The 13,701-nt window shown below is 54.7% G+C and overlaps 1 protein-coding gene across 5 annotated transcripts in view; it reads left to right on the forward strand.

The window, feature by feature from the left end:
* Positions 1–13,701, forward strand: part of Kdm4b (lysine demethylase 4B) — a 78,660-nt gene that overhangs the window by 42,886 nt on the left and 22,073 nt on the right. For all 5 annotated transcript variants that reach the window (XM_034497441.2, XM_076932003.1, XM_034497438.2 and 2 more), the window contains 2 exons: positions 2,924–3,027; positions 6,412–6,549. In XM_034497441.2, the coding sequence (XP_034353332.1) occupies positions 2,924–3,027; positions 6,412–6,549 (242 nt within the window). The remainder of the gene's footprint in view (positions 1–2,923; positions 3,028–6,411; positions 6,550–13,701) is intronic.

Here is a 13,701-nt window from a genome sequence, read left to right on the forward strand (position 1 = left end):
CCTGGTCTGAGGTCAATGTGAGTGTACTCAGTCTGCCATCAGTGACCCCCATGCCTTCAGTTGAGGGCATAGCAAGCCCTGTCAGAAGCCCTGGTTTTGATTCTGGGCTTCACCTGTAGCCCAGGTTGGTGTGGAGCTCACCATCCTCCCACCTGGGTCTAGGATGTCTGGGTGAACAGTGTGTACCACTATACCTGGCTTTCCCTTTTTCTCACTGCACTCTGATACTTGGGATGGCACCTAGGGCCTCATGCATGCAGGCCAGCTGCTCCTAGCCATGTTGGTTTTTCTTTTGTTAGCCTTTAAAGACAGGGTTTAGCTATATTGCCCGGTCTTGTCTTGAATTCACTTTGTAGCCTAAATTAGCCTTGAATTTACAATCCTGCCTCAGCCTCACAAGTGCTGGGATGACAGGTCCATGCCACCATGCCAGCTCACTTGTTCCTTTGTTAGGTGTAAGTTTGTGTGTGAGAGCCTAGAGACACGCGTAGCAAGCACCGTGAGTCCTGACAACCTGAAAGGTCTATGTAACCTGTTATCACTAGAGCAGCCCAGACACAGGAAGGCCGATGTGGCTCCTGCAGGGCCCAGCTTAGGGTAACCTCCAGCTTTAGACAGCACCTGGACATCTCCCACTGCAATGTTCACAGTGTGGGCCAAGGGAAAGCTGGCCCCTGTGCTTGCTTCCCAACCTCGATGTCCGCGCATAACCTTAGGGCTGTAAACACCTACATGGTGCCTGCACAGCTCAGAGCCTACGACCACAGGTGCAGCAGGGTGTCCTGGGAGTCCTGCAACTCACCATACATGCCTCAGCTCTCCACCCCCTCTTCCTAGGCTCGTGCCAGCAGTACAACATCTCCCAGGCTCTTTGCCTCTCCTGCTCCTGCCTCTTTCTGAGGAGGACCCATGAGGACACTGGGCAGGGTGTCCAGGGTGCTTCCCAGCTTAGGCTCCTTAGCTTGAGACATCTGCACAGCCTTCTGAACCTGGAAGTGACGCCACATAGGTCCTGAGGGTTAGGTTGTGGGTGCCCTGAGTACACTGGTGTCATTTATAAAACACAAAGGAAGTGCTCTTCCGCTGCCACCTCAAGACCCGGGAACTAGCTCACAGTTGCTGCCCAGCCCCTGCTGACAGTGTCTTCTCTCCACATGTGATGCAGTCCAGTGAGCAAGGCTCAGGTAGTTGTTGGCTTTGTGGCCTCTGGAGACACTGAGGTTGGCCTCAGAATGGCAGGAGAGCCACGGTCAGATTGTCATCCACCCAGGTAGTCACGTCAGCATTCCAAGGGCCAGCAGGTGTGTGCAGAAGCTCAGCAGGGTTTCAGTTCTGAGCTTCTACTCAGATTGAGCTCAGATTGGCTACTTAAAACATCTGAGGGTGTGGTGGTGCAGGCATTTAATCCCAGCACTCAGGAGGCAGAGGCAGGTGGATCTCTGAATTTAAGGTCCTCCTGGTCTACAGAGTGAGTTCCAGGCTATCCAGGAACACATAGTGAGACCCTGTCTCCAACAAGAACAATCTGCCCTGTCCACATACTCTCAGCAGCTGGGTGGGGAAGTTCCCTGGAACCAGAGGAAGGACTGAGCAATTTGCTCAGGGAAGGACAGGGATAAGACGGAGGCAGGATAGATGACACAGCAGGAGGCTCCATGCAGCTCCCCTGTGGCTTCAGCCTTGGCAGCCCCAAGACCTTCTTTGGGCATACACCATTGATGCCACCCACAGCAGAGCTGAGTGCAGTGGCTCTCGGTTAGCACAGAGAATGAATAGCTGAGCCTTCAATGGGAGAGGTGCCTGCCCGAAGGCGAGCACTGATGTGGGGGTGCTAATCACCTCAGATGTGAGCCTTTATTAGGCCCCAATGACAGCCACTTAGGCTGCGCATTAAAAGGGGCACTGCTGCTGGCAGCCGCAGTCATAATTTCAACCAAGGCGCTTTTATCACCAAGGAAGGAAAGCTGAGGACTTGGCCCTCATCCCCTCAGCCTCCTGCCAGCAGCCGGGGCCTCCAAATCCCTGCTCGCCATGTGCCCTGTGCACACGTCTGTGGGTGTACACACACTGAAACACGTGCTCTGGAAGCAGAGACCTGTCAGGGGCGTGCTGGCTTGGAGGAGGCTGGGCAAGTGTCTGTGGGATTCTGCAGGGTTCTTAGACTCTGAGGCTGCACATCTGTCAGTTCTCCTGTCCCCTGCTTTGCTGACAGCAGACTTCTGGGATCCTCACTGTAGAGGGGTGATGGTGTGTAGACATCCTCTGAGGATGCACAGGACAGTGTGGTGAGCAGTCAGTCTAGGGACCAGGTGTCCCCTGCCTCAGAGAGGGTAGAGCTGGGCCCCAGCCTGCCCTGGGCTTCTGAAAGGATGATCTATCTATAGTGAGAACTGCTCCTTAAGGAGCCCAAGGCCAGAATCTATGTTGGGATCCCAGGACATGGCTGAGCCTTGAGACAGCTGTTCTGTTCTGAGGCAAACAGAACATCTGCTTGGGGAGGTGAGGGGTCCTGATGAGAACATAGGCTGCTCCCTGTCCTGAGGTCAGCTGTGTCCTGTGGCCTCATTTTCTCCTCTGTGGACTACTAAGGTGCTGGGTCACAGAGGCTGCACACAGCAGCTCCAGCTGTCTTGTTTCTTGGTGGCGACCTCCAGTCTCATCCTTGCTCTTTGGAGTTTCCCATGCCCTTCAGGGAGGAGTTAAACGCTGTCAGCTCACCAAGCCCATCCATATGGTCCTGGAGTACTGCCTCTCAGAGGCTGTATGCTTAGGACACTTTGGTGACTGTCTTAGTGAACAGGGTGGGATCTGCCTAGGAGTTTGCCGGAGAGCTGTCTGCCGGGCAGTTATCAGGCACAGGAGTGACAACTGCTCCTATCTCCCACACTGACACCCACTCTGACACTGCTTTCCTCCACCCCAGGCTTCTTCCCTGGGAGCTCACAGGGCTGTGATGCCTTCTTAAGGCACAAGATGACGCTCATCTCGCCCATCATCCTGAAGAAGTATGGCATCCCCTTCAGCCGGGTACGTACCCCTAGGGATGGTTCTTCAGTGGTGACCAGCTGGTCTTGGGACATGACCTGGTTCTTTTGCAGGGGAAATGAGTGAAGGCACAGGGCAAGTGTGGGTGTGGCAGAGTCTTCGCTGTCCCCAGACCACACAGAGCCCTTTGCCTGAGTACAGGTCCGTACTGCCCAGCCCAGGCCTGGTATTAATTGCTTATAGTCAACAGGGCGGCTGGCATCTGAGCGAAGGTGTCCTGCTTAGCAGCGAGTGGCTTAGCATTTCTGAGCATGGAGCCGGAGCTCGTCCTGTGTGACAGATAAGGTCTGAGGTGGGAGAGCCAGCCCTGTGGCAGCTGCTGGGGAGTGGGAGCAGGTGGCAGTAGGCTTCCTCCTCCTCAACTGACAAGTACTTTAAGTTTGCAGACCAGGACCTTGGGTTTCTCCATGCCGTGTGAGCCACATCCTCGAAGGGAGGACCAGCCCGATCCGGCTGTGTCTGCGGAGCAGCGCAGGCCTGGGTGCTCTGGGGACCAGGAGGGGAGAAGGGCCTTAGGACAGCTGCTTCTCAAAGTTTCTTTGAAGAGCAATTTGTCAACCCAGGAGCTCGTTTGTAGATTGAGAGCCTTGCTCTGCGCTCACACGGGTGTCAGTGTGTTAGGAATTGTTCCTGACATTTCAACCACAGCACCCATGGCATCCGGCTGTGTTCTTCCTGCTGATGCAGCCCAGAGGCTGCTCCCGGCTACGGCTCTGAGAAGCACAGATCCCACTGCCAGATGGCACATCATCACTAGTGGAAGTGAGAAGTGTCTGCTTTGTTGTTGGCTTATGGAGAATGTTTTCCAGGCCGGTACTTTAAGCACAGGGACCCCCATGGGCAGAGTCACTGCCCAGTCCTTTCCTCCAGGGCAGTGTCTCAGTCGAGCTATAGATTGCACATAGCTGCCCAGCCCCAAGGCAGCGGCTTGCCTCCAGGTTCAGAGAGGCTGCTGACATTATGAGAGCCACACTCTCTACACTGTTGTGTTGGGTGTTCTGGCTGGCCAGGCCTAGAGGCTTGTGGGTGAAGGCCCTTGTCTGGCATCAGCTGCTTTGAGATGGGGCCTCAGGACAGAGCAACAGGCAAGAGATGAGCACGCCCTCTGCAAGTGAGGCGTGGATCCCTCATCAGAATTCCTGTCACCCTTCAGATGAGCAGCTGCACACTGCACTTGGGAGTCTGTAATGGTATTTACTTTTAGAAGGGAAAGCTGATCAATAGCTGGCTCGTTAATAATTAAGAGTGTGTATTTCTGTAATCTGCCATCGACTTCCTCATCTGCCCCGCTTGAAGCACCTCCAGCTTTTTCCCTGACTGGCGCTGGCCCTGGCCGTCGTGGCTCTTCTGCTCAGCCATCCACCATCTGATGCTTCCCAGTTTACCCCTGGGCTCTGCTGACAGAGTGAGGGAGGCAGGCACAGGGTGACAGAGTGAGCTCTGCTGACAGGGCTGAGCCACAGCAGGGCGCAGTGACTATGATAGGAGCATGGTTCTGTTGCCACCCTGAGCAAGACTTTGTCTTGTCTGTTGTGTGGCCGTGCCTACATCCTCACTGCTGGCCCCAGTGTGTGTACTGTGCTGCAATCCAGAAGGCCAAGTGTGCCGGCTCCCAGCATGCACTGCACCGGGAATCCTGGACGGCATGGAAAGGACCAACACTGAGCTGCTATCACCACCACTGCCCACAGAGACAGCGTTAAAGCTCCAGGCCTTTGCTTTGCAGTGCTATGACCGCCAGGACCCAGGAACACACAATGTGTCACACTTGATCACCCTTCATGACAACTGTCACTTGGGCGGGAATTTAAAGCGTAATGCTGCTGTCACTGACTTTCCGTGGTTGGTGCAGTTAATTATGTGAAGAGAGAAACATTCTCCAGGGCATGCTGTACTGCAGGCCGTGTTGGTTTTATTGGATTTTTGACAAATGACTGTTGTACATCCCACACCTTGGCATTCACTCTTCTCCCCAGTGTCACTGAGAGGAATCCAGTGATGTGGGCTAGACAGCCTGTGAAGAACACACAGCCCAGCCACCCAGAATACAGTGCTGAGAGGGAAGATGGAGACCATTGTGACTTAGAGTGATGGAAGAGAGAAGACCCTTTCAGTACTACTGTTTGTGTCACAGTGGCTCACTGTGGCAGGCACACAGGATGCCGCCATCCAGCTGGACCGTCTGTAGAGGCTCAGAAGCCTTGGGCCAGTGAATCTCCTATGTGCTTGAGATGCCAGCACCAGAGCCCAAGCTTCAAGAAGCTAGGGTGACCAGGGTCACAGAATGAGCCAGGCTGAGGGGCAGGGCCTCCTTGGGGTTCTGGAACCTTTCTTCTTGGTTGGTGTATGCCAAGCTCAGAATCACAGACACTTGTCTTCAAGCCTTCCTGCCTGCTCAGTGGACAGTGAGGATCCAGCAGCCTCGGAGAGAGACCCTGGTCCTCAGGGGACCTCAGTTGCTCATTGTATATGAGGCTCCATCCCTTCCCTTGGGAGCATGTGTCTGGAGCTGTTACCGAGGGCTCTTGGAGGTGTCAGTGCTGTCCCCAGAGCAAAGGGCTTTGTCTGTACCTCCCTCATGCAGAGCCTATGTGACAGTAGTATCATCAGGGCAACTCTGCACAAGAGGACACTGCTTGCATGTACTTTGGCCTGGCCTCTGAGGGTTTGGCTGTAGCAGCCCATGACCCATCGCTACACTGGGTAGATGACTGTCCCCTTCAGCTGGGTGAGATGGCCAGGCCATGGTAGCCATGGTGCAGAGTGGAGGCCTGCTTCTTGCCTTGTGTCCTCTTGTGGTTAGTGCTGTGACCAAGTCGTTTCATGTAGTCCAGACTAGTCTCAATTCATGATTCTCCTGCCTCAGCCACCAAGGGCTAACATGCCTGCTTCTCCACAGCATCTTTGTCCCGTGCTTGCTTATTTTTTGAAGACAGGGTTTCATTGTGTAGACCAAACTAGCCTGAAACTCAGAGAGGCCATCGAGGGCTGGGATTGAAGTGTGCTGGGACACAGGTACCAGCATGTCTAGCTTTCTTTTTAAAAACTGCTTATGTATTTATATGGGTGTGAGTTCTACATCATGTGTGCTGAGGCCAGAGGCTAGCCTACAGAAGTCAGGTATGATAAGTTCTGTCCTGGGACCTGGGGATTGAACCCAGGTTGTCAGGCTTGGCAGCAAATGCTCTTAGTGCCGATCCGTCTTGGCAGCCCTTACCCACATTCTTTTTTTAGCCTGGCAGGATCCCACAGGTTTCCGAGCTACACGGTGGCCCTACTAAACCCACCAGGTTGTGAAAGGGTTTCAGCAGCTATGGGCCATCCTGAAGCCCACACCACTGCTTAGTTCATCACTTTCTTCCGTAGATTACCCAGGAAGCTGGGGAGTTCATGATCACGTTCCCCTATGGTTACCATGCGGGCTTCAACCATGGCTTTAACTGCGCTGAGTCCACTAACTTCGCCACGCTGCGCTGGATCGACTATGGCAAGGTGGCTACGCAGGTAGGTGCAACAGTCACCTCAGTCCAGTGGATGGGTGGGGACAGAGTGGCCACGCAGGTTGGTGCAACAGTCACCTTAGGTTCAGTGGATGGGTGGGGATAGTCCTGTACCGGGTGCACCCCACCTACTGGTGGTACTCACAAAGGTGGACATTTGGTGGTTCTATCTTCAGGGAGTCCCCATCTTTGGTTTTTCTTTTCTTAGTGATCTGAGGGGACAGCCGCTCTCTGGGCAGTGCTGCTCAGGGGAGCTGGCCTTTGTTGTTGAGCCAAGTTATTTACTAGTTCCATTTTAGTTTTTGAGACATCAAGCATGGGCTTGCCTGATCCTGCCTTGGCCTTCCTAGTGATGGGCCCACCGAATGCCCCATGCCCAGGAATGGGCCACCATTTAGCTTTTTGTTAGTGTTGCTACTTCTCATGTGTGTTCGTGTGCACCTGTGTGCACATGTAACCTGCTGTCTGCCATCTTCCCGTGTGAGGCATAGTCTCCCGGCTGTGGCTTCTGGGGTGCCCCATCAGCTGTCTGCCATCTTCCTGTGTGGGGCACAGTCCCCTGGCTGTGGCTTCTGGAGTGCCCATGAGCTGTGTGAGGCACGGTTTCCTGGCTGTGGCTTCTGGGGTGCCCATGAGCTGTGTGAGGCATGGTTTCCCGGCTGTGGCTTCTAGAGTGCCCATGAGCTGTGTGAGGCATGGTTTCCCGGCTGTGGCTTCTGGGGTGCCCCATCACCTCCCGTCTCACTCTCACGCACTAGCACACTCACTGCTATGTGGGTTCAGAGGGTGGCAGTTCAGATCATTGGCTGCTTTGCCTACTGGGCCATTCATTCCTGGTCTCCCTCCCCACTTGCTTCTTGCTTGCTGCCCTCACTCTGCTTCCTGGGACAGTTGTCTTCTTTTGTGACTGGACATGAAGCCAGACAGACTCGCTAAGGATGTGGTATGGACCTGGTGATCTGCTCTGGGGTCACTGTGGCCTGTCTTCAGTCTAAATGAAACACCAAGTCTGGCATGAGCCAGGGTGAGACCTGGGTCTACTTTTGATTGAGTAGACACACCTTGCATAGTTAGGGCTGGCAGGGATGGCAGCTGCACCTTTGGCAGATTGAGCAGTGACGGCAGGGCTGTTTTGGCCGCAGCCATGACAGGCGCTGTCCAGATAGTAAAAGCCATCTCGGGCTCAGCCATGTGTTCACAAACAAGCAGCATCTGGGACTGTGCTCCACGATGGCACCATTCTCCACTGTCAGGCACATGGAATTAGGGGACAAGTGGTCTGAGGCACCGCAGACCAGCCAGGGACAGGGCAAGGTGGCAAGCACAGCACTCTCCCAGGTGTGTCCAGCTACCCGGGCAGCCCTAGTGTGGCGGTGCCCACCAGCCAGGGGCAATAGTCAGCTGGGGGTGGGGCCTCATGGTGTGGACTGGGGACCAGGATGGCTGCTCCCCAGCCCGTGCGGACAGAGAAACTGAGGGTTGCCATGCCATGCAAGGCAAGATGGGTCTGAGTTCCAGGGTGCCTGGCCGGGGTGAGTGCCTATCATTCTCCCCACAGCTGTTCACACATAGTGGTCACTGTTTTGTACCTTCCTCCCCAGCCGGCATGCATTGACTGTGTCCTTTTTGCTTTCTCTCCATTCCTGGGGCCTCACCTGCCCTCCCAAGTCCACAGCAACATCAGGGAGCTGCCTTACTCCCTTTCTGGCCAGGGCGGAGCAGGTGCCACTTTGCATTTGTAGTGGTTGAAGGGGTTCAGAGGAGCCCATAGTCCATGGTAGGCACTGGAGTTCCACCTGCGCGTCCTTAAGGAACAGAGGAGCCACCAGCATAGTGCCAAGCTAGGTCCTCTCTGCAGCCTGGCACCCCCTTGAGTCTCCTAGGCAGGTACTTGCTGACTGTGGAAGTGAGAGCATCAGCCCTGGCTAGCACTGCAGGCATCCCTACGCCTACACCTCCTCTTCCTTCATAAGAACCAGACAGCATGCTGGAGCAGCATACCTCTGGCCCTGGCAGTGGGAGGCAATACTCAAACACACGGGGGCTACAGGCTGACCTCTGGGCCAGACATCAGCCCATACTAAAGTCACCAGATTCTCTAGGGGGACAAGATGCTGCAGGGGATAGGAATTTTTTTAGATTGTGTACAAGGGAGCACAGACTTTGTGGGAAGCTCAAGTCAGGGGACAGGTGTGGTACTGGGGCATCTAGGTCACTAGGGGCATAGACCCCAGAACCCTCAGATCAACTGCAGCAACTCATGGACCCTTTGCAGAAGCCTGTCTTGTGAGTCTGTTCTGACCTTTGATCTTGGCAGCTACTTTCTTGGGGCAGAGGCAGTATGGTCTCACAGTATGTATGGCCAAGGCCTCCCAGGTGAGGTAACATGTGCTAAGGGGATGTTACACAGAGTTCTCTCAAAAGAGCTCTCTCTTGCAATCTGTTCTGTCTTAATGGCAGGAAGAGGTTGCAGTTAACGAGAAGATGATGGGCCGTGAGCCTCAACTCCCACTTGTGATTGGGAGGTGAGTGTCCTTTTCTCGTCTGTCTGTGTGGACAGATGAGGACAGCTGAGATGCTTATGCTAGCTTCTCTCACCCCTTCTTCTGGCTTTCCCTTCTGTGGTAACAGTAGGCAGTTGAGAGAAGCCTTGGTCATGTGGGTGTCTGGTCCACATGCAGCACCAGTTGTTGCCAACAGTCTTGTTGGGTTAGTTTTGACATGAGAGTTAAGGTCAACCAGATGGCAGGAGGATCAGGAGTTCAGGGCCATCTTTGGTTACATAGTGAGTTTGAGGGCAGCCTGGGCTACATGAGAGTGTTACCTCAAAACAAAACAAAGCCCCACAGGCCTGTATTAGGCTTGGGCCCCTCACGGGCTCTTCTCCTGCCTTGACAGCATTCATGCTTACAGAGAAATTTCCTGAGCTGTGCCTGGTGCACACATGGAATCCCAGCATCCAAGAAGCTAAGGCAGGATTGTTGTAAGGTTGGTCACAGCCTGGGCTACAAAGCATGGTCCTATCTCAGAAGCAAAAATGAATCAGAGCTGAGAAATCTAGAAAGTTGAGTGGCCCAGTGGTGTTGCTTTACTGCCCATGGTTATGGCAAGGGCCTTGAATGAGCTCGGGGCTAGGGCGGACACTCTCTGAGTCCCAGGCATGCCCACGTGCTTCCCGTAGACACGGTTCAATCCATGCTCTGTGAAGTCAGCAACTGCCGTGGGGTGATAACCCTGGGCTAACAGACAGGAACAGAGAGGCCAAGCAACTCTGCCAGTGGTACACAGCAGGTGCCATGTCCAGCATGCCCTCCAGGTTCCTAGCCTTTTCAATAGTCCTGTGTGCAGATGTGGTATGAGCCTCTGGAGCTGCACCAGGTCAGTGCTCCCCTCTTAAGAGTTTCCCAGGTGTGATACCATGGGCGGGCTTGAGGCACTGTCTGTCTGCCTGCCCATCCGCCTGCTTTGTCTGCTTTTGCAGGCTGGAGCAACTCTCCACAGCTAGGTCACCAACTAGATCAGTCTTAGTGAGGGGCGCCTCCTACACAGCCTCGCCTCTCACTGGCTGCTGCATCAACCTTTGCAAGCCACAGGCCACACAGTGTGGGAAGCTCAGCCCTGGTCCACTGCAGGGAGGGGGTTCTTCTCTAGAGGGTCTCACCATGACCCCACCAGGCTGAGCTGGGATGAGAGAGAGCAGGGGTGTGATGAAGAGCCTGGCTCTTGCTGCACAGTCAGCGGCTTCTGTTCCCTTTGCCATTCCTGTGGCTGGATGCCAGTCTTCCCAGAAATGCTTGGCAAGCCTGAGGGGTAGACATTGGAACTGGGAGGTCTCTTACAGAGTTGGAGGGGAAAGTCTGCAGGCAGTGCCCTTGCTGCGTGTCACCATGCCCTTGTGGTGGACTGGTAGCAGCAGGCCCTGGGTAGGAAGCACTGAGATTAACGACCAGATGAGAACTGACAGCCTTGTTCCCTGCTGAGAGTAGACAGTGTTTCCCACATACAGTCAGCTGCAGGCTGAGAGGCACAAGGCTGGCCTGAGACCACCGTCACAGGGACGGTGCTGCCACCTGGCCGTTCTGTGGCAGAGCTGTATGCACATGATGGCTGTTGTGAAGTGTATTTCTCCTCCATTCCTGTCACACGACTTCTGTGCTATGTCTCTAAGCATGTGTGCCCAGAAGGCCAGTGGGAGCAAGGAGGGTCCTGTGCAAGGCTGACACAACTTCTTGTGGCACAGCTGGCCACAGCTTGGGGGAGGAAAGATCTAGAAAGGTGTCCAACAATGGGCTCTCCAGCACAGTATGTGGTCTTGGCATTTTCTGTGGGGTACCCTAGCCTTGCATTCCATGTCAGGAGCTCCAACAGCCCTGATAGCAGCAGTGTTTATAAGTGAAACTTGAGATCTCTGGCTGAGGAGGTACATGCTGATAAACCCCTGCCACTGACTCCCCAGTAGGTTGAGTGAACAATAGATCAGGGACACAGACCCCGGACACCCCCACATTAGGTAGCCTGTGCATTGCAACCTTATGCGTCAGTTTCCCCATGAGTAAACTGAGGAGGCTTCAGGGGTTCCCACAGCAAGGGATGCTGGGATGTTGTGAGCTGCTCTAGAAGGCCCCTGGTGTGGCATTGCCAAGTGTTTGGCTTATGATGGCCACACTAAGGTTTTCACAAAGCAGGGGCTAACAGGGCTCAGACAAAGAGCAGCATAGGGAGAGAAGACAGGCTAATGTTCCAGCTCCCTGCCCACTGTCTGTCCCCTGGTGCCACCCAGGACAAATGACCTCTATGCCGGGGGGTGGGGGGGTGGGGGGAGGTGGATGTTGTCATGGGTGCAGTGCCACACCAGAGACTGCTGGGGGCACAGGCCTGCCAGGCAGCACTGTGAGCTGGCGCCTATCATCCTGTCACAGGTCCCTGTGGCTCCCTAATGAACTGTCCGTTGTCCCAGTGCTGGCAGTTGCAGCAGAAATGGGCCAAGCTGCAGCCAGAGGTCTGTGCTGTAACCCTTAGTGGGCCGGAGCGTTGCTCTTAAACAGACAGCTCTGCAAACGTGTTTCTTCAGTCATTGAGTTTGCCTTCCTCTGCTAGGGGACTGCCGCGTGTCTGTCACCCTGACACTCAGGAGGCAGAGGCAGGAAGACTGCCCCAAGTTTGAAGTCAGTCTCAGCTACGTTATTTTTTAAAAGTTATTTCTGACCTAGAAGACTCTGGTCACTGAAAAAAGGGTGTGCATAGCCACAGCCAGCTGGCGTGGTTCCGTGGTTTAGCAAGGTCCACCTTTAGGAACAAACCAGGCCTGATCCAGGCATCCAGAGGACCCACTGTGGCCCAGTCTTCATCAGGCCAGTGGGGTGGTCAGTGCCACTCCTGCGGCCTGTGGTATGCCCCCACCCTGTCCTAGACCCCAGGCCTGGCCATGCTGTCTACGTAGAAGGGATGTGGTACAGACCTGGGTACAGGGGCAGTCACATCTGAATATGTCCAGCCACGCATTCCCTCCAGGACTGATGCTTTTTAGGGATGCCATGTCCTACCCTCAGCAAATGCCAGCCGCCCCAACAGCAGGCTCGGTGTTCCGCCCTGGTTCCTGTGCCATGACTGAGAGTTGTCCCTGCCACACTGCTGAGGGCAGGAGAGTCCCTGCAGTAACATGTTGTCTGGCCGGGTTGGTGGTTTTATCGAGCTGTGTTTTAATCATGTCCTCTCCAGTTATTGCCTCCCCCAGCTCACTGTTTTGCATGAGCGGGTTCTGGTGTAACAGGCCTCTCAAAAGGACACAGCCTCCAACCAGAGCTCAGAGCCCAGAGCCCACAGAGGATCCTGGGAACCCAGGTGCCCTCACTACCATGTACCTAGCCTGACTGAGTGAGGCAGTAGGAAGACTCAAAGTGTGAGGATGTGGGAGCCCCGGGGACATGGTCACAGTCAAGGCAGAACCCCGTGCCTGACACAGCCCTGAAGGAGCCAGGAAACCAAGGGCTTGCAAGCCCTCAGTGGGGGCTAGAATAAGCATACATGCACCCCACTACAGATAAGACACATCCACAGTCTTCACTCGCTAGAGATGCATGGTATACAGACACAGTTCGTTCATGGGGATGACCCTAGGCCCAGGGGCATTGGGGCAAGGTTTAGCTAGGACAGAGCCCTGGTCCAGCCACACAAGGGAAGTGTGGGAAGTATTCGTCCCACGTTTGCCAGCCACACCCTATCGTTTCAACTTCATTAGACAATTACTTCTGTGACTTGGGCAGCCTGGGAAGACATGCCTCCTCCGTGTCTCTGAGGGTCTCACTGACCCGGCTAGGCCCCTGATAGTCAGGGGCCTGGAAGGATCTGGGGTGGACAATTGTTCTCCATCAGGATCTGTGTAGGGAAGTGGACAGTGCCACAAACAGGCAGGTAGGTCACATGCTTTGAGGATTACCAGTACCCAGGAGTGAGGCCACCCAAGGAAGCAAGATGCTGCAGTCAACACAGGTAGGGACTCTTATGCAGAAGCACATTAAAGGTTTCTGTGCCATGCAGCTACCCTAGGCTCTGGATACAGCCCCGAGGAGGCACTAAGCACCATCTTAGGCTGTAAAGTGGCCATGTGACTGCAGCAGGATGTAGAGTGATGGCTGCAGGATGCCATGTGTTCACAGAGTAGGACAAGGCAGTGTGTGTAGAGAGGTGGGAGCCATAGACTCCCTAGCATCTGGATGCAGAATTGGAAGCTGGTCCAGATTGGCTGTCCAAGCTTGGCTCCAGGCTGAGAAGCATGTGCCAGATCATTCCTCTGGGTCAGTCTGTGCTCATGTACACACTGCAGATTCCAGCTCTTCTTTGCCTGTGAGTTCTGCTTGGCAAGAGAGACATGACTGCTAGCCAAGGGGCAGCTTTGAGCCTCTTAGGCACCAAGCTAGGCCACTGTGGCTCACAGTCCTTGATGGGTCACCACGTGCGGTGGTCAGGAGAACAGCACACCCCTGCATGCCTGGGAAGCACAGGTCAGGGCCTAAGGTATGTTGTACTTCACCAGAGCCTCTGCTCTGCCTGGCTGTGGTCACTTTCTCTTGGGTAGTTACAAAGGCTTCTCAGAGGGGGCTTTTCTCAGAGTGGAGCTGAGAATAGCAGGGTTGGCAGCTGGAGATACAGGGCTCAC

The sequence above is a fragment of the Arvicanthis niloticus genome, chromosome 3, assembly GCF_011762505.2.
Source record: "Arvicanthis niloticus isolate mArvNil1 chromosome 3, mArvNil1.pat.X, whole genome shotgun sequence".
NCBI lineage: Eukaryota > Metazoa > Chordata > Mammalia > Rodentia > Muridae > Arvicanthis > Arvicanthis niloticus.